A 21,024-nucleotide genomic window follows, 5' to 3' on the forward strand; every position below is an offset into this window, starting at 1 on the left:
ATGAGGGTTTGAATACAAGAGCAAACAGTGCAGAGTGTAGTTTGATGTGTGTGCATCAGTATTTCCACACCCTCACCTTTCTGCTAAAACCTCAAGAGGGGTTTTTCCCTGAGCCCAACTCTTCACCATCCAGCCCGAGTCCATGGCTGCCAAGAAGCCTCGGGCGATGCCAGTACCCATGGGCCAAAAGGGCTGGAGACGACAGCGAACACCGCATTCAACAACCAAGTATGGTCACAGATGTATGAAGGATATTAAAACAACAACACACTTGAACTTCACGTGTAAAACTAACTCATTAACTAATTCTCACTCACCTCCAACAGGCTGTCGCCTACTAGCGCCACCAGCAGTTTGTGGCCGTTGCGTTGGCGCACCATGGCGGCGTTCTCTGAAGCGTACATGCAGGTGAAGTCAAACATGGCTACGTCAGGCTGGCCGTAGTGGTTGATGGCAAAATCCAAAGTGGGAAGCTGGTGGTTGGTGGAGAAATCTGCAGCCTCGCGCGCGTACGACAGCAGGGCAGCCTGGTCCACGTTAGCCCTCGACAGCAGCAGCTCGGTGTCTGCGTAGTCCTACAAGACAGATAAGGGAAGAGGGATGCTTAAAAGGGGGCATTACTGTGGACCTATTACTGACTTGGCTGATCATCAAATCTGATATTCAGCAAATTTAAGATTACCAGTATCACTTTGAAATTAAAAAATGCATTACTCCGGAACTGACGAAGACACCTCAGTTGCACAAACTCTATTTTCTCCACTATTATCTGATGCTGCTGTGAAGTTTTACTGATTTGAATTGTACGTTATTAAACCTTGTATATTTAGTCATCATTCGCAGTTTCTGTTATCTATGTAAGGAATTCATCTGGGAGATCCCCACACTATTTGTTGTAATATAATGTTGAAATATAATGTTGAAAAATTCTCTTTTAATTAAACATGTACATGCTGGGGTGCCTGTAAGGGGGGGGGGGGGGGGGGGGGGGGGCATGACAAATTCATGGGGCCTAGCATTTCCAGGGGGCCCAGTGGATATAGGTTAGAAATTGTGAAAATTTCATGTAAGCTCCACAGTGGAAAAAAAAAAAAAAAAAGGCATAGAAACCGGGAGTCGGATGTTCAAAGTTAAGATTTACTTTCATTTTCATGCACGTAGTGGTCCCCCATCCACGCTCCGATGACAGATTTGCAGATAATTTCTTTTCTGAAGGGCCCACAACGTTTACCTTCCATGGGGTCCGCAATTGGTAGCAGCGCCCCAGTGTACAGATACATAAACATATACTACAAGGCAAAAAACGTATTGCTTTAGAATTTGTGTTGGTCTGAATTTTAAACGCAGGATTTTTTTTTTCAGGGAATTTATACTGGTTCCAAATATTAGTTAGTCTTTTTATTACAGCTCACAGATAGAATGAAAGATGAAAGAATAATGGTGTTTTTGCAAATGACAGTCTAAACCAACGTTCCCTTTTTGTTGTTTGTCTGGTTATTTTTACTTTCGCGCTGCAAATTTTTGGTCACAGGTGTGTGCCTGATTTATTTTTTACTTTTTCCATCTTCCGTTAGTTTTTCCACTACTTTTCATTTTCTTGGTCTGAGAGTCTGAGCTATTCAAAAAATGTTATTACACTGCACACGGACCAAAATCCCCTTTTTTGGTCATTCCAAAGACTTGGCTGTTTGGTTTGCACCATGGTCCAGGGAAAAATTCACATCAGCAATTTTGGTTCAGATAAAGCTGGAAAGTCTGAAATCTGGTATATCTATTAACCCTTTATCAGGCAAGTGACTATTTTTGGTCATTTCCAAATATATCCAAGACAGTGACAGCAGCAGTTACAGTGAGGACAGTGAGTCAGCAATCTCAGGTCCAATGTGGTCTACAGGGTCTGCATGAACAGTGAGTGTACCTGCTTTGTAAGGTACCATGAAGTAATGGTACTAATGCAAGGAATGATGTTCAAAGGGATAATGTGGATGTGGACAGGTGTTTGGATCAGCACTTATGTTGGCTTAATGTTCTAAAAGTGATGTTCTGATGTTCTAAAATACATGTCCCTTTCACCTTACATGTGTTTTTCTTGTATTTTTTACATTTACTCAGGGTTTCTACAGGTATCAGTAAATCTAACTGAATGCTTTTTAATGCCCTTTTTAATGCCACTTTAAACAAATTTAATGCCCATATCCAACTGCAGATACAGTTTATATATAGTTCTATGACGGTTTACTAGCAATAGGCTTTAACCAGGTTCAGAATACTTCCTTCTCTATTCACTTTTATGGAAACTTGCATTTTCCCATTTTTAAATGTTTATATAATCAAAATAAATCGTGAATAACAATGCTTTTTTTTTCCATCAAGTGTGTTTAATTTTTTAATGCCTCTGTACATACAATTTAATGCTTTTAATGCCATTTAAGGCCTTAAGTTTCACCAAATCTATTTGATGACTTTTAATGCTTTTCAATGACCCGTAGAAACCCTGTTACTACTTGTATATATATTTTTTACTTAAATTTTTTTGCACCTTACGGATATGGAACCAAATGTGGTAATTTCATTGACCTCGATTTTCTATACAACAATAAAAAAAATGTGAAAAATTTCACAAAAGTAATAAAGTCTTGTTATGCTCTCCAATAACACAGTAAGGTTGAAATTTAGAATTTCAGAGTATTTCTGAGTGCCCTATAAAGGGTTAAGTTAATTATAGAGGTGTGAATTATGACAACCATGACTTTGAAATCAAATGCAAATACTGATCTAAGTGCTTCTGACTCTTTCAAGTTTTGTTTGAAAGAGAAACCAAGCAAGTGATATTCAGTGTTAAATAAAAATAAAAGTGTCAGTATAATGAAGCTATTACTAAACACTACCAACTAACTTTCAAACTATATAACTGTGCAGAAAGTAAGAATATGAAGTTGGCGGTCCATTTAAGTCTTCACTGCACTAGAGTGAAGCCAAGCCCTGTAAGTGGAATGAGCTTTACTTTTCACAAGTCTCTCCAACATGTAGCATCAAATCACTGCGTGCTTTCAAAGTGACATGTTTTCATAGAGGGTGGTGAGAGGTACATTCTTCCACCTTCAGGCTCCCTGGGTGTCCAGTGCCATGTTGGAGGAGGAGGTGGAGGTGGTGGTGAGTGAGGGGAAGGGCAGGGTAGTGGAAGATATGAGCTGGGGTTCTTGTCTGCCTTGAACTCTGTGGACTCACTGCCCCTCTGCCAACACGTCCACCCTTCCTCTATCCCTTTCCAATAGTCACTACTTTACTGCTATAAAAGGATCTGTCTAGGATTGTTTATTAAAAGTCACTTCAAGTTCATTCAGCACTTCTACTTGAGTAAATTTTCACCTTTTCATTGACCTCTAACTGTGTACAAAAGCTCACCACGAAAACACCCTCACATACAGGAACAGCTTATACACTGAAAAACTGAGAAAAGATTAAATCTGTGTTTTAACTGAGGAATAACTATAACTGAGTCTGCAAAAACACTAATTTAAAGTCACTAATAATAGCCCAGTGCCACCGCAGAAGGGTAACACACCTTTAGTTAGTACTGTTTGCACATGAAGACAGACATGTAAAAGCATTTTTTCCGGTTTCCTGTGGAAAGTGGCCAGGGAAAGGAAACTACCGTGTATAGTGAGGAAACAAACACTCAGTAAGTGTGCTTGAGCTCTGCAGTTTGTTCCTGAACGCTGTCGGCCTGGAGAGACCATTAGGCTCATACTGGGCAAAGACACAGAGGGAATGCAAGATGAAAAGAATGAAATGAGACAAAAAGACAGAGACAGACTTGTGATTTTCTCAGTCTGTGCGTGCGTACACAGTATGTAGTCTTTATGTCTTGCAGAGAAAGATAGACCGAGACTCAACAATTGTTTTTCGAACACACACAAACACACACACACAAAGGGAGCTCTTGGCTTTGATCACTCACATGCAGAATGACTCCTTTCTCCAGCAGGCTCTGTTTTTTGGCAGTCATCACAAAGTAGTGCGTGTCATCCTTGTAATAGACGATGTTTTCCAGGTCAATACCTAAAAAGACCAATAGAAAGATGTATTGTTACATACAGAACACAATCCTTCTCCTTCTTGTTGGGGATGGCGGTCAATGTCGTTCGAGGACAACTGCAGCAATTACGCGACTGAGGGCACATAACCAAAGGCCCGGGGACATCGTCATGTCAGCAATAAACTGTGGCAGGCTTGGCGTCATAACTAATGTTAAGCACTTTAATTGGATGGGCTGACAAAATCAGAACTGCCATAAATGATCAGTTTGTCTTGTTTACCTTATTTCCCTAAAACAATCTTTGGCATCGACTGATTCCTGGAACTAGCATGAGAGTTTACAGTCACTAAAAGATGAGGAAGATGTTATTGCTAGAGGATTATGCATTGAATCAGGATTTCTGCAGGGTTCAACAGGTTAAACTTTTCAAGGCCTTTTTGATAATACTTCTCATCCATCTCATCCTGCAGGACTTTAGAGTGCGACAATTTCTGTCGCATTTGCAACTAAAAATCATTCTGAGTGAAACAGATGCACCCCATGAGGATCAGTGGCTAGCTATAATCGAGGAAATATACTCCATGGAAAGACTGACTTACTACCTACGACTCAAGGAACATATCTTCATGACGCGCTGGAGAAAATGGCTGGACTATAAACAAAACAATGCTCAATTACTGCTGTCTGTGATTTAAATATTTTGTGTTCAACCAGTGACCCCAGGTTTGTGTGTTGTTTGTCTGTTGATAAAACAAATAAAAACAAAGTGTTAAAAAAAAAAAAATCATTCTGTTTGAAGAGAAATATGCATCCACTAGCACAAGTGCAAAGGAGTTGCGCTGATATCATGTCTAAAATAGTGGGGAAAACTAGGCTGTATTACTGTCTCTTGTCCTATTTGTCAGTTGTTGGAACAATGCTTCATGGGAGTTGTAGTTCTAAATATGTACTGTCCTTCTCAATCCAAGTACAAAAGAACTACATTTCCGGGAAAACGTTCCTGCCCTCACTGGCGTGTGCCAGGAAACTGCGACATTTGTATCATTTTTTACATTACAACTAAGAACAAGAAGAAGCCTCAAGCAAACTGAAGAGGTATTTTTCTGTAGTTTCTACCTCAGTATGTCACAAGGATAAAAGATGCCGTTTGGAGGACAAGAGCACTACAGCATTTACGGAATCTGACGCTGAATCTTCTTCACAGGTGGTTCCAAGGTCAGATTAGTTGTTTTCAAAAATGAGTCCAGCAAACAGTGAATGGTCTGTTCTCAAGTCAGATCTTATTAAACTTGCATTGACCTATATTAGATGAACGATATGTTTAACACACACAGTTTGAATGAGTGGTTATTAGTTTCATTTTGTAGTTTTGTTACAGTTTTACTAAAAAGCGAGACTGAAGTTAATGCAATGGAATGAAAGTGATGTTAACTTCTAATTCCAATCCATTTGTAAAACCTGAAAAAACATTTTAAGACCTAAAAGTATGTTTATTTTGGGCAATACCAGATCATCCTCTGGAGGATAATGTATATCCATTGTGCAATTGAGTGCAATTGTTGTTCAGTTTAAGATATTGTAGGAGAATGGTCACTACAAGAACTTTTCCACGATTCAAGGCTCAAGCCTTTTTTGGGGGCGGGGGGCTCATTTGCCTCATGGGCTGGTGAAGTGCAACTCCTGGACCCAACAAAAACTGGAATGACATGTGTCTCTTTTTTTACCAATGTCAATCTGCTGGTGAATTTACCTCTTCATTCCAAATAAAGACACAATTTAAAAGAAAAAAACAAAAAAAAAAAACGAAAAGTAAGATAACTGCATTTTTTTACTTGAGCAGCTGTTCAAGTATAAACAAATATATGTAGTAAAATGGAGCTGTGACGGACCTGTGGCTTCTCTGAGATCCTGAAAAAACTTCTGGTTGAAGATGAAAGCCACACCACTGATCTCCTCGACCTTTGCCTCCGCTGTCGTGTTCCTGTTGATGAAGTTAGCAGTGATGGCGATGGCGAGTTTGCCCCGGAATTCCTTACGCCGAAACCCTGGGGACAAAGGATGAGGAAGTCAGGAACGTCAAGGGGAAAAATGAGGGAGCGCAGATTTAAAGCGTGACACCATGGCTTTAAAAAGAGAGAGGACCTTTAAATCTTAAACCTGAAGCTTTTAACCACTTTCATGTGCCAGTTCTTGTTTGCTTTTCCAACATATCAAATCCTGCGAATAATTACTGTACACCATAAGAGCAACCAGATGTTCTGTTCTGACAACGTACACATCTTTCTCGTTTTTACACATGCTGTCAGTGCAGGTCATGGTAATCCCAGAGAGAGCAGACTACTTCCTTTCATTGATGTGGTACTACATTGGGGTCAGGGTACTCTACTCCAAAGGGGTTTCCTTTGCCTGTGTGTGTGTGTGAAGTCCAAACACTCATAGAGGAAACAGAAAGCCAATTCAACAATTTCTATTCTGCTCTACTGGGAGGGCACACACAAAGACTATGAACTAAGCAGTCAGACACAAACAAACACACACAGATGTTCACAAATGCTCATTCAGATGTGAGGAACGGAGTGAGGTCAGGCACCAAACCACAGCTGTACACAAGTGAGGTCATAATCATTAGAGCTGACACTGAAGTCCATATGAAAAGGGGGAAAAAAATGGTGTTGTTCTCTCTGTTTGGTCAAGGATCCCGCTCAGTTTATGTGGACTTGCCTGGTAGTGTGTTTCTCCTTCCGTCTGCTCCAATGATGACATCAAACTCCAGCTCACTGACAGGGTGTGTCTTGGGATGGACCTCAGCCCTCCAGCCTATCCCTAATAAAACACAGCATGTGTAATCACACAGAAATGCATCAGCAGAGCCAGGGCAGAGGCTTTTGACAGACTCTTCTATGATGAAACACATGTTCATTTTCCATTCATTTTTCTTCAGCCCGTCCAGCAGCGGTTTGACTCACTTTCAGTTTCTTGGTCTTCAGGGGGCTCGATGAGACCCTTGAACTCTACATTGACATGGATCTCAATGCCCAGGAGGAGAGCAACTTTGAGCAGCATTAACTGCAGCTGACGAATACCTGCAATACAATGTACAAAGTTATGTGATACGTAAAAAAAAAAAAAAAAAAAAATCAGAGGTCAATTAGCAGATTGAAGACTGATATAATAATAGTACAGGACAGGAAAAAGTTGATAGCTGATTAACAACAGATTTTTTTTTATCTTTACTACAAATATAATAGCTACAGTTAACATATGTCATAAAAATTTGGATTATCAAACACAAGTATCAAAGAAATGAATCAAGCTGAAGTTGGAAATTTACCTCAGTCATTGTATGAGATCTCTATTTGATTGAGTTTTAGTTTTTCATGTATCATTTTCTCTCCCAGTTAGTAATTCCATTTGAGAGACTGATCCCAGACCCCAGCCACTATCAAAGCCAAGTTTATCCAATACCAGCAGTTTGTAAAATAATTACTCTCATTTACAAATACATCTTCCACATGACTTTCTTTCCTTTTTTTATAATTTCACTTTTTTCATTTGGAAAGATAGTTTACAACAGACATCTAAGCACATTTGTATACAATGTCTGACAAATCAACAATGGTAAAACATGAAATTTAAAAATACACACATTCCATATAAGTTCTCTGTTCAGAAAAAAAGACAACTGTTCTTAAAGTAAGTCCTTCCACATGACTTTCACAAGAAAAACACTCAGCAGTAAGCCCAGAAAAATCAGGTCCACTCACTGATATGATCGATAGCACCAGCGCAGAACTTTCCATAAAACTTCTTGGCCCCAAGGCCCCTGAGATCTTGAATGGTGAAGGGCCAGAGGTGCAGCACATTGTTCCTGGAGAAGGCATCTCGTTTCTCCAGCAGCACCACCTTGGCCCCCAGGAAGCCAAGTTCGATGGCTGTACGCAAGCCACATGGCCCTGCACCGATGATCAAACACTACAGACAAAGACAAGAACATGATGAAAAGTGAGGAAAGACTTGGAGTAATGTAGGCCAAGCTGCAAGTAATAATAGCAAACTAGCACAGGAAAATCCATTCTGCTAAGATTGTCTCTAAGTTTAAACTTTTTATTGAGACAGACTTGCTGAACATGATGTAAAAATTGTTGGGAAAAAACAGCACAATGGAGTGTTACATTTAATACCACATTAGAATTCATTTCCTATAGATTTTCAATGTAAAATATTAGTTACACCGACAGATACACCAGTTACACTATCCCATAATGTTGATTCAACAGTCAAAGGCCAATGTTTATTGAAGAGATTCACAGTTAAAGTCACCTGACTATCATGTTTGATTATCACGTCATGGTCGTCATCATACTTCTGGCCTAAACTAGTTCAAGCAGGGTGGAGCTGAGCGATCACTCATGTCTTTCCATTTCTCAGGATGAGTGAACACCATAACAGAGAAACCAAAACTGAAACTTTTTGCAAGGGTATGGCACGGTGTTTGCCATGCTAGAACAACCCTATTAAATTGTGGAGCAGATCCAGATATAAAAGTAAAAACTCCAATTTTTCATGTGGGTTTTTGATTTAGCAGTATCCTCAGAGGTGTGTACTCTCGCTCTCTGAATGCCCTTCTGCATGTTACTGCTATGTAAATACCAACACAGTAGTAGATAAGCCATTACTCATGGATTTGGCACCCTGGCACCACTACCACAGAGACATGTTACATTCATTTCACTTGACAAGTCATCTCTAATAATTCTCTTCATTTTGTTTTCTTCAGTCACAGTGAAGAACTTCAACACCATGTTACCCTGAGTATGTGGAGCTGTGACGTTACTGTCTGTGCATGAAGTGAAACAGCTAAGGTGTATAAATACAATGGACACTAGGGCTGCACGATATTGGAAAAAACTGACATTGTGATTTTTTTTAACCCTGCAATATATGTTGCAATATGAAAAAATACTGAGGAGTATGTAATAGCTGTGTGGTGCTGACGTAAATGGTCAAATTAATTAGTTGTGTAAGGCACTGTTGACACAGAACACGTATTTCAGTATCATCCTTCTTGTAGCCGAAACAATTCCAGATAACTGACATTTTTCTTTTTTGCACCAAGTCTTCATTTAGGTTGATTTTTTCTTGTTTGTTGCTTTTTTTTCAATGTGGTTACCAGTGGCTCACTCCAAACTGATTAAGAATGATTGTGATTGGTGGATTACTACACGCAGTGTATGTCACATACCCTTGAAATTAAATGAGAACACACTGAGTTCATTTGCCTCCTACATTGCAGGACCTGCGATGTGACTTTTGTGCACACGTACATCGCGATGACAATGCTCAAATGATATACTGTGCGGCTCCAATGGACACACAACACAATATATTGGAAATTGATTGGCCCATGCACCTGAAAGCCAGTTGATTCCAGGCACTGACCAATGGATCAGTACATCTCTTCAAAACAAAATGCGACTACCACATGTACATTAAAAACAATAATAAATCCTCAGTGATCTTGTGAGAAATAGTCAAAAGTTTAGGAATAGTTTTGTATCACATTACTACACAACTATAAAAGTTCATGTGGTCCATAAGCCTAATTCCTGTAACTTGTCATTAGCTTTGTATACATTGCAACAAAGAGGAGGTGGTAAATCCAATTTGTAAGACTGAGTTCACTCAAGCGACTTCTCTGCAGTGCCAAGCAAGTGTCCCTGAAGTGTCCTTTCATATAAAGCAATCTCAGGCTGGTAAACATGAGCATCACATTACATGATCCCCCAGACACCGAGGATCAAATTTTCTGTCAGATAGCTCTGACTGTGAACTCAAATGACTCTACTCGTTCTCATGATGCAGCCTTACCTTGGAGTTGGCACAGGCACGGCCCTTCTTGTACTCCTTGTGGCTTGCCCTCTTGTCTAACTTAGCCCAGAGTGCCTTAGCCTTCCAGTAGTTGAGTTTGGACTTGAGCTTATGGTAGAAGACCTTGTACTCGGTGGGTTTGACTTCCAGGTGGTCACACAGCTCCTGGAAGGCCTTGAGCGTGCCCTTACACGTGGTCGCCTGGACGAAGTTGTCGAACAGGACGTGGGACCGGTTTACCCCATCTCCTCCAGTTGCACCTGTGCCTCCATCCCCCATGGTCCAGACTCACACAGGGCTGTGAGGGCCCTTCACCCCCAGAGGCAGGGGTCTCTGGGTCCAGCCCCAGCCCTGGAACGCACTCTCTCTCCTTTGGAGGGCTTTAACTCCCCACCTCAGGCACCCTCATTCTGTGAGTTAGAAAAAGAGAAAAAAAAGAACAGAGTGCGTCATGGAAGATAATCAACCCTCTCTGAAAAAGTTTAGTACTATATTAAACATTGCCACATGTTGCAATTGGGCAGAAAAACAAACTTGATTACAGCTTCTGAATTCTCAAATGATATCAACACTGTCCTATGCAAACAGCTGCTATAATTAGAGAGTAGATAAACTTTGTCCCCAAAGTTGCAAGCTGCAAAGAACAGAACCAGAGGTCGCTATCAACATGCATGGCTTTTAGGGCTGCAATTATTTATCAGTTAACAAATTAGTAGGTAGGTATAACATTTTTGGAAAATCATTTTGGGAATTGTGATTCCAAATTCCTTAAATGTGAGTATTTCCTGAATGATTTTCTTTGCTTTATAATCACTAGCAGCAGTGCCTCATTTGATGCCCTTTTAACTAGAAGCACTCGGAGAGCGCAGACCTCTGCCAAGGCTGATCAGTGCCCCCCCCCCGTGGGCCCCCCCACCCCCGATCACCACCAAAATTTAATCATTTCTTCCTTATCCCATTTCCAACAAACCCTGAAAATTTCATCAAAATCTGTCCATAACTTTTTGAGTTATGTTGCACACTAACGGACAGACAAACAGACAGACAAACAAACCCTGGCAAAAACATAACCTCCTTGGCGGAGGTAATAAATGTGCCCTGATGCCCTCTAGTCCAACAAACACAAGTATAAGAACCGGTCAGAATCTGTCGGTCATTCCTCTGCAGCAACATGACCTTAAACAACCTCTTGTCTGTCTAGGAACAGGGCTGCCGGATACAGGAAGGGCATTGAACCCACGCAAAGCCAAACAGGAAACACATATAGCACAAAAGTGTGGCGCAAAAATTCCAAGAACAGAAAAAAAAAAAACCCAGTTCATCCAAAAATACTATGAAACAACTGGAGTCATTCAAGAAAACTGTCTGGCAAACACGCAAGAGTCTTTCAGGAAACCAGATCGTGGGCCCTATTTTTATTTCATCCACTGCACTGTGCATGCCTTCTGGTTTGTTCGAGTGTTGCCGTGTAAACAGTACAGGAGGGTTCAGTGTTGACTTTCTGCTGTTTTTACCTGCTGCAACTTGCACTAGTGCTGCATTTCATCCTCTGCCTTTCCAACCCCAGGGGGACAAGATCATCCAAATTCTCTGGTGTCTGTCACAAGTACAATGTCTTGAAATCTCGCTGCCTCCGACTGTACTAAGCAGCATTAGCAGCCTTTTAAAGGTCAGCTTTACTCAAGTATCAAGGGGAGATAACATAGGATGAAAGGAATCTCGCAAAAGAGCTCTGACAAAAGTGATGACGACTACAAAAAGGAAAAAGAAGGCATGTTTGATCTAGTCTATTTAATGAACAAGAGGGATTCCAAGTGAAAGATTCCAGTGGCTCTAGTTTGTATTATCTCCTCAGGGCAACAACACTTTCTGCTCACCTTGCTTGTTGGAGGTTTACAATGGCGCAGCAAATGGGATCATTTTACTGCAGTTGCCCTACGTCACTCTGTGCCATTCATCACATAGAGAGACTGCACCCAAAATCAGTATCATTTAGAAAAAATAAAAATTCACACTACGTCTATCGATCCACAATCACCTTGTTTCTAATGGAGGTTAAATAGTCACGTATGAGGCAGATTCAAATGTCATATTTCGGGTTTTAGGTTTGTAAAACACTGACGCATGAAGCAGAGTCTTGAGCCTCTTCATGAAAACTGGTGTAGTCCCAGTCCCAGTGGAAACACGGGATGAAAGGGAGGCGGCTACAGGGGTCAGCTGGCCTCCTTTTCACACCCTGCCAACTCCAGGCTGCAGTGAAAACACCAGGCTGTGAGTCTGGCTCTGGCTCAAGTCAGTTAGGATCAGGGCTGAGGGTGCAGCACCAGCAGACAGGAAAAAAGCCCCTTAGATAAGCAGTTACAGTATTTCGGTTTTTTACGCTTTACTGTGTTATTCAAAATGACAATTCGTAGCAGCCATCTGCACTTCTGAAGTCTTTGGTTGTGTATGCATGCACACACACATACACACTCAGTGTTTAATCAGTCATCTATGACTGTGACACACTACCTCCTGCAGTCTCATTTCAATAACCAAGATGCAAAACAGTGTCAGGCACCATTTAATCTGTATAAGAAGTAAAGATCATATCACAAGACCAAATATAAAGGTATGATCTGATTGACAGGGGATCAGAGATAAGCAGTACTCATTATTCAGTATTCACTATATGACTCAGTAGATGGAAATAATGGAAAAAACAGGTTGTACAAATGCAGTCACTCAATGTTATTTAACAACTGAAGCCTGTTTGTGCTCCAGATGTTGCAAAGCAGAGCATAACAGTTCAGTTTGAGTGCAGTGGCGTTTGCACACACTGAGGGCGATCATGACATGAATTAATACCATTTGCCTCATAGCATGATTGCCTATGTCATATCTTTTTCAGTATGTTGCCAATGATGCAAAATGAAGCAGCAGTGTCAGAAGAGTAAGACACAGATATCACAATATAGCCAAAAATATAACTTAGGCAATTATGCTATGAGGCTAACAATATTTCTAAACAAAGATGCAGTTAGCTCTCGATATTTACCGATATTTAAAATAACATGCAGACCAATAGTGGATACCAATAACTTAAGACAGAAATCTTCAGCATAGACATAAAAATAGCTACTAGACTAGTTTAACTTGTTAAACCTTGGACCATTTGCTTCCAGTCGGAATTATTTTAATGTTACACAATATATTGGAGTAGCCGATAGCAGAAGCTTCATTCATATAAAACCAACTTATGATTAGAAAACAGCAAAGGTTAGACAACATTCATAATCATCGTGTCAAAATGCAACCTTTATTTTTGCACTTCTTCAGCTAATTCAGGGAGTTTTAGAGGTAAAGAAATAATACTTGTACTGTTGGATCTGCTTCGTGTTAGCTTAGCAATGCAAAGTTTGTTCCGTTGCTTTTTTTCTTTCATGAAAATATTCACGTCATACGCTAGTCTCGAACTGTTCATTTGTTTTGATATTTGCCCAATTAAGTGTAATAATTGTTTGGATTGTCTTCGGTTGTCCTACAATTGGTTTTATTGAGCTATTAACTATTGTTCTCCTGGTTATATGGATTGTGTATATTGCTAAAAGCATCATGTAGCATTGCCATGGCAACACAGACAGAACTTTGGTTGCCTCTTTCAGCCCATCACCACCTTTGAATGAACAGATTCCAAAACACAAACTTATGAAAAAAAACTGAAATATAACATGATAAATATCTGCCACTGTCATTGGTGAAAAGATATCTTATTTGCCTGTTGTGATATTGGCCTATATCAGCAAATATCAGCTGATACTGATGTCCAGTTGATGTATGGGTGCATTCTTAGTCTTAAATTCTGAATAACTCTAAACATACAGTAAATGTTTACTTTCCTTTTCAAATATGCAAATGGAGTCATATTTTGTTTTCATGTATATGTATAAGTTTTAAGGATTTCTTGAAATCGATTTTATTTCTAGGCACTAAATTAGGATTATTTTGTTTGTTTTCATCAATCACTCAATCAATCAAATTTTATTTATATAGGGCCAAATCATAACAAAAGCTATCTCATGACACTTTACATTTAGAGCTGGTTGAAACCAGACTCTTTTTTTGTTGCATATTTGAAATAAACTGAACAGAACAAAAAAATGTATGACGACAGGAGCTTCTCATGCAAAAAGATGCTTAAACATTCTCTGTACAACTCTGTGATGCCCTGGTTTTCAACTTATATACAAGCGTTTAGGTTGCAATTAATCAACATTTAGACTGTTTTAGGAGGCAGGGGACAAGAAAACAGATGAGGATGAAAGTAGGCCTCCCAAACTCTGAACTCCTTTTTCGCAGTCACGTGAAACCAACCCCACATTAGTCTTAAATCATATCAGGAAGATAAGAGGATGGTCTCTGAGGGATTTTTACAAAAATGAGCCTCAGTTTCCTGCCATGCCTCCCTCTACATTCACGGACAAGACAAATTCCTCACTGGTTTGTTCTTGTTACCGTAAAACATATGTGTTAAGGAGATGCACGAAGACGAGAGGACGTAACAGCCTTTGCGACACAGATCTGAGAAAGCTGGCGGTAAACATCTGTCACCCTCGGAGGACTTTGATGAAAACGAGGGTGAGAGTGCTGACTGTCACGGTGTGTGACTAGCATGTGTGTGTGAGTTGTCAGAAGATGGTAAAGCTGAGGCAGGACTGTAGTAACATGACACACAATGACTCCAGTTAACCGTCACTAGAATTCAAGCCTAGAATTTGCATAATAGTAGCTTTCTGCAGAGATCCGCACTAGAATCAGAATACTTTATTAATGCCAGGGGTAAATTATTGTGTTACAGTTGCTCCATTCAAGTATAATAAAAAGTAATAATAAAATAAAAATTATCAATACAAAAACAAGGAATAATAGAAATATATATACACACACACTAGGGCTGCAACCAATGATGATTTTAATAATCGATTCATCTGTAGATTATTTTAATAACTCATCAATTTAACGGATAAACACAAAAGAAAGGGGGCTGGGGGGTACATACATGGGGGTGCGTTCCATTAGTGCCACAACTACCATAACTGGTGTGAAACTGAAAATGAAACTTAATTTTGGACGTTCGACTCCCAGCTTCTATGCCTCTCTTTTACTCCGGAGCTTCCACGAAATTTTCACAACTTCTAACCTGTATCTACGTACAGCGCTGTGGGCTTTTGGCTTTTTTTTTCTCCATATTCAAATTTTGTTACATAAATGGAGCTCTACGTTTCAGCCAAACGGGGCTGCTCAGCATTCGAAGCCTCACCCATGCTCCTCTGCTTTTTCCTCTGTTACGTGTTCAAGACCCAACGAATCAACTGCCAAATTCATAGCCAAATCTTTTCAGAATCAATTTGGATCAATTCAGTCAATTTGTTGTTGCAGCACTAACACACACATAAAGCTTGAAATATACAAACATATATATATATATATATATATATATATATATATATATATATATATATATATATATATATATATATATATATATATATATCTGAATATACGTACATACCAAACATACAAATTAAAACACTCTATTAAGACACAATTAGAACAGGAATTTGTACCATAAGTACTAGACAAATTATTATCAATATGATAATTACAGAAATATACATAAATAAATGAAAAATTATTGTTGTGTTATTCAAAATTATATGGTGATGCAGTATGCCTACTCAAAAGTAAAGATAGCACCATTTGTTTTGCTTACGTATAGAATAATCTGTCCAGTTCAGCCACATAACCAGTGTTTCATATTTAATATCTGTCACCGGTTACAATAACCCCTGAGGCATTGACTGGCTTCTTGCTCAAAATAGCATAACAATAACATAATCTGGTGGAGAAAGGATCTTGTTAAAACCAGAAAAATGTTGTTATAGAGAGGAAAAGACCAGAAGTTTATTTTCCTTACACTGGCAGCAATGCAACACCGTAAAAATCCTAATCCCCCTCCCCTGCCCGACAGAACACACACATTCCAGCTGTGACATTTCAGGCGGATAACACACAATGAAGAAAAGGAGAAGCAGCTCTGGCTTCAGCACGCACTCCAAATCTCATGGCATCTACATGAACTGCAGGATTTAACACATTCACAGAATTCACTACAGAGTTACAAACATACACTTGTGAGCACACATACACACACACACACACTCCCCCCTTGCCCAGTATGAGTACACACACGCTGCCTTTTCACTGGCTGCATTACGTCATCCTCTAATCTGAAAATAGAGCCACAGATTAGGCCAGTGGGCTACGCTGCTTCTGTGTAAACACTGGCACTATGAGAAAAAAATAAATACCAGACTAAAAATAAGGATTTTTTGTTAGGTTGTCTGATAATACCTGCAGTTTTTCTGCAGTTTAACAATGTTCTTTTTTATATTTGAGCAAAGAAACCACTCTATAATATCTGTTTAGTAATAATAATAATAATAATAATAATAATAATAATAATAACAATAATAATAATAATAAATACAAATTTACTGGGAAAGTGTGAGCCTAAAGCAGTGGTTCCCAACTTTTCAATGATAGACTACTGGATTGTGTTTATAATAAAATATTTACTACACTGTGACAGGTCATAGGAGCTTCTCTCACTCAAATCGCACAATAAAATGATAGATTACTAGACAGAGCTTTTAGTATAAATTAAATAAAACTGAAAATAAATTCCAGTACGCTGACGCCATAGCAGCAGCAGATGAGCAATTCAGTGCTTGTTTTAGTAGCTTGGCACCACTACAACAGATTCATGTGACATTTCATTTGGCAAGTCATCTATGATTATTATTACTAATGTTATTTAACAGGTTGTTCACGTCCTCCCACTTAGTGAAAAGCATCCATACCGGCAACATGTTAGCGCTTGTGTGGATGTGACATGAAGCACTGTGCAGGTCATGCATGTAAATAATGTACATCGGTGTGTAAAAGCCTTAGGCCACCTACAGTTTGTTGTTTTTGCAAGGTTGAAATGAGCATACACATTATTTCTCATTCTTTTTTCTTCAGATACAATCAGAAAATACAGGAAATATGTGCACAGCCTTAAAAGACACACAAAAAAACTGAACTGAATGGGTTCTAAAGGTTAAAGTGACTATTTAGTGTGACCCTTGACCCCATGAGAAGAAGCAGGAAAAACATTTAGAAACGTCTAACATGTGCTGAATGAAACCTGGTGTAAAACGTCAGAAAATGTATCCATTGAATCTCATAATGTAAAGACATGTCAAGTGCAAAAGGAGGTCACACTAAATACTACCACTAGTTCAAAGAAGATGTTTTTTCCCCTCAAACATTTGTTTTTACTGCTGTACATACTTTCCATATATCCAGATGGTATCTTAGAACAGAAATTGAGAAATGCATATGTGTGGACATTATAACTTTACCAAATAAACAATGTTGGTCAAGAACTTTTGCAGATGACTGTAAATGATGATCAGCCTCAGACTGAGTTGATTTGGTCAATCAATTCCTGCATCTCTAAATATTAATCTAAACTACTTCTAACTGTAAGAGTATCATGCTTAATTCCATTTTTGTTATTGCTTTGGTTTGGTTATTTTTTGGGGATTATTAAGTGAAAAGAAACCACCTGGGGTGTTTCACTTGTTTTGATTTACTTTGTCTGCGGCTACTTCCAATTTCACTCTGAAATCAAAGACACTGAATTTAAAAAAAAAAAAAAAAAAAGACAAACAATATGAGAAGACACAAAGGAGGCCATTTTCTAGTTAATATAATTGAGAACAGACTTCTGCACCAGTCAAAAGAATTTGGTGTAGGATGCAAAACTGCACAACAGTGAAAACAACACTGAGACTCTGAGGTAAACAAGTGCAGCCAAGTTCAGCTGGTGTAAGCTTGTGTTTGTGTTTATCCTTAATAAACATCATGTTATCCTTTGTCACTGCCTGGATCTGGGATGACCGACGCTCAGAGGACACCCAAGAGATGAAAGTAATATCTGGACCCGTCTCCCGCTTTCATCCATCAGTGGACGAGGCTGAGAAAAGATGCAATCTGACCCTTGTCCCTGAGCACTGGAGAACTTCATATTAAATACAAACAGTACATGAAGTCAATCAGACTATTTAATGTAGAACGCCACACCCAATTTCATTATGTGTTCATTATGTGTTCATTTCATTGCCTTGCCTTGCCATTTCGTCCTATTGTGCATTCCTTCCCCTCTTGATGAATTTTCCACATCATCTTTGTTCTTGGCAGTTAATGATCACCTTAATATGTCACTTGTTCTCATTAGGATTATCACTGAGATCATTGCATTACAGATTGACTATTATTCTAATTACAGAGCAATGCAGCAGCGGCAGCAGGTGTGGTCTATTCTGGGGTTTGCCTTCAGGCTGTAAATAGTTCATTCTCACAACAGGAGTTCAACTCCTCCATCTTGTGAATTCACTTCCATCTGTATTTAAATGTTAGTACCAGAAAACCTCATTTTAAACGGAACATTTGGCCACTTTAAGAAATATGTTAAGACATTTCCTTGAAGAAAGTTAGACAAGATGACCAAAGAATTATTTGCACAAGATAAAACTACAGCTATGAGGTTGTTAGCATAGCTTAGCGTGAAACAGCTAGCATGTCATCAAACCTTTCTACCAACTGTAGCCTATGTATAATCAGTAGAGGGAAGAACATTAATGCCACCAACTGCTTTGCAATTTGACCATCATTATATTGGCTTTTTGGAGCCAGAAATGACTACATTTGGACAAAAGCAGCAGAACTACAGGAGAGTTAAGAGGTAAGCTGATGCTAAAGGCTAGCTTAGTGACTCAGAAAAGGTTGAAAAACTTAGATTAAGGTTACCTCGCTTTATTATCCCCCCAGGAAAATTCAGTCTGCATTTTATCCATCCTAATACACAACATACTTAATATTAACATTAGCACATAGCATTAGCACATAGCACAGACCAGGAGCAGTGAGTTGCCACTTAAGGTGCTCAGGGACCAACAGATGTTCATCAGTACCATAGTCAAAGGCACAAACAGGAGAATTAACCTATATGTATCCATTAAAAAAAAAAATTGGCAGAAACCAGAGGAAACCTAAGCAGCACACAGGGAACAGGCAAACTCAACACAAAGGCTCCGGTCCGACTTAGAATTCAACCCTGAACCTTCTAGCTGAAAGGTGGAAGCGCTAACCATGAATTTAACATCTCCATGTTGTTACTAGAACTGATGAATCCCAACTACAGCCGAGCTTTCTGTCAGGAAAAAATGTGTTATATTAAATAAATCGAATCTCTCAAAGTCCAACTCTGCAGGTGAGTGAACCTCTCATACAGACATGTTAATAAAAACCAGACATGGCAGATGTCAAAGATTTTTATTTCTCCTGAGATCTTATTAATGGTAGAGAAATTTAAAAACAGACCACCAGATTGGTTATTGGATCAAGTTACTTCAGCATCTGCTTTATTTGTCAGCCGACATCCTTACTCTCTCAACCAACATATCTAAAATACTTGGAACAGGTAGTAGCAATATGGTGAAAAAATTAGAAATCAATTTGTGATTTTAACAGACTTTTCCTGATTACATTAACTACTCAAAGTAGTTTTCTTCATTGAATCTGCAACAACAAACAATAAACAAAATGCACTTCCAAGAGTGTCAATATGCTTAAAAAATGTAAACAACAACAAACAGGCTTGAATATGATTTTTTGATGAAGACGAATAATCTCAAGAGGAATTACTGATCACATTTTATGATTTAGTCATTTTCCATATTGAAAGTTAGAGGTAATATGAAGATGCTCCTTTAGGGTTTGGAAAAACTATGACTAGTTTAAATAGCAATAACCTTTCATTTTCATAAAATACCTGCACATTCCAACTCAAAATGTGATTTTTGATAAGTTTCTCACCAACAGTGAACTTATTCAACCTTTTTATTTTACTCCTTCAACCTCCTTCCTTGTTATTTTTCTCAGACATGCTCATCATGTCCGCCTGCAAACTGCAGCTGTAACCATCAGGTCAAACTACAGCAGCTGTATGATGGCAGAAGCGTCACAAATATAAACACCAGTGTTTGTCTTAGCCAGCAAAGTCAACAGAGTATATGAACAGCTAAAGCTTGATGCATTATTGTTCAAATAGACTGTACAGTACTCATTATGACCTTATTGCAAACCACTAAGCTCTGTTCTGCTATTCATATTCACACATCAGGCTAACAGGAATGGAAACAATTTACATCAGCAGACAAAGCCTCAAAGCTCAACGGGTACACAAACATTTGTTGACTAAAACTCAACTTGCTACTGGCGGAGGCCATCTCCTCACCATCTGGTTTTTGGATCAGGTCTACCTCTGACAGTCAGGCTGTGGTGTGCAGCTGAGCCCACCGCTTCAGATCCTACAGCTGATATAGATTTCAGATAGTTCTGGCAGATTAGCCCTAAAGCCAGAACATGTTAAACATGTTACTTAAACACTAAACAGACATATTAATAATCAGCAGAGAAGTGGAAAAACATGATGTACTCAGTGAAATTCATTACTTTTGTGGTGCTCTGGGACTTACACAACATCCAAGAACTACTGCGTACTTTAAGTAAAGGATGCTCTGTGCTGGTTTATGTGTAAAAACCTTTGGGTAGTTCCAATATGGGGCAACAGAATATTCCACCTAAACAAGAAAACTAAATTCTTCACAAGAACTGTAAAGGTGTTGATTTACGCCGCTTTCACACTGCGTACCCGAGTCCATATCCAAGTATGTTTGACCCCAAAGTCTGCTTAATTTTATAAATGTGAATGCAAACGTTCTGTGCTCGAGTACCGTACTCGAATCCAGCTAAGACAGTAGTCCTGGGTACGGACTGCAAGGACTCCAGTACGGTATGTTGCAGTCTGAAAGCAATCCATGCCCAACAACGGACATGACCTAATCACCACTCAGACAACGGAAATGGCCTAATCACCACAAGACCATAGACGGTGCTCCCATTGCCTCCTGAAAAAGCCTCAGATCCACATGGCACAGGCTCACCTTCTCGACCAAACCACTCAG

At 39.2% G+C, this 21,024-nt stretch overlaps 1 protein-coding gene across 6 annotated transcripts in view; it reads right to left on the reverse strand.

Moving 5' to 3' along the window:
* mical3a (microtubule associated monooxygenase, calponin and LIM domain containing 3a) overlaps window positions 1-21,024 on the reverse strand; it is a 148,573-nt gene that overhangs the window by 60,045 nt on the left and 67,504 nt on the right. For all 6 annotated transcript variants that reach the window (XM_030136913.1, XM_030136915.1, XM_030136916.1 and 3 more), the window contains 8 exons: window positions 9,908-10,317; window positions 7,804-8,011; window positions 7,006-7,122; window positions 6,761-6,862; window positions 5,929-6,084; window positions 3,962-4,062; window positions 318-575; window positions 77-192 (listed from right to left, as the gene is read on the reverse strand). In XM_030136913.1, the coding sequence (XP_029992773.1) occupies window positions 77-192; window positions 318-575; window positions 3,962-4,062; window positions 5,929-6,084; window positions 6,761-6,862; window positions 7,006-7,122; window positions 7,804-8,011; window positions 9,908-10,186 (1,337 nt within the window). In that variant the 5' untranslated portion in view covers window positions 10,187-10,317. The remainder of the gene's footprint in view (window positions 1-76; window positions 193-317; window positions 576-3,961; window positions 4,063-5,928; window positions 6,085-6,760; window positions 6,863-7,005; window positions 7,123-7,803; window positions 8,012-9,907; window positions 10,318-21,024) is intronic.

The sequence above is a fragment of the Sphaeramia orbicularis genome, chromosome 6 (assembly GCF_902148855.1).
Source record: "Sphaeramia orbicularis chromosome 6, fSphaOr1.1, whole genome shotgun sequence".
Taxonomy (NCBI): domain Eukaryota; kingdom Metazoa; phylum Chordata; class Actinopteri; order Kurtiformes; family Apogonidae; genus Sphaeramia; species Sphaeramia orbicularis.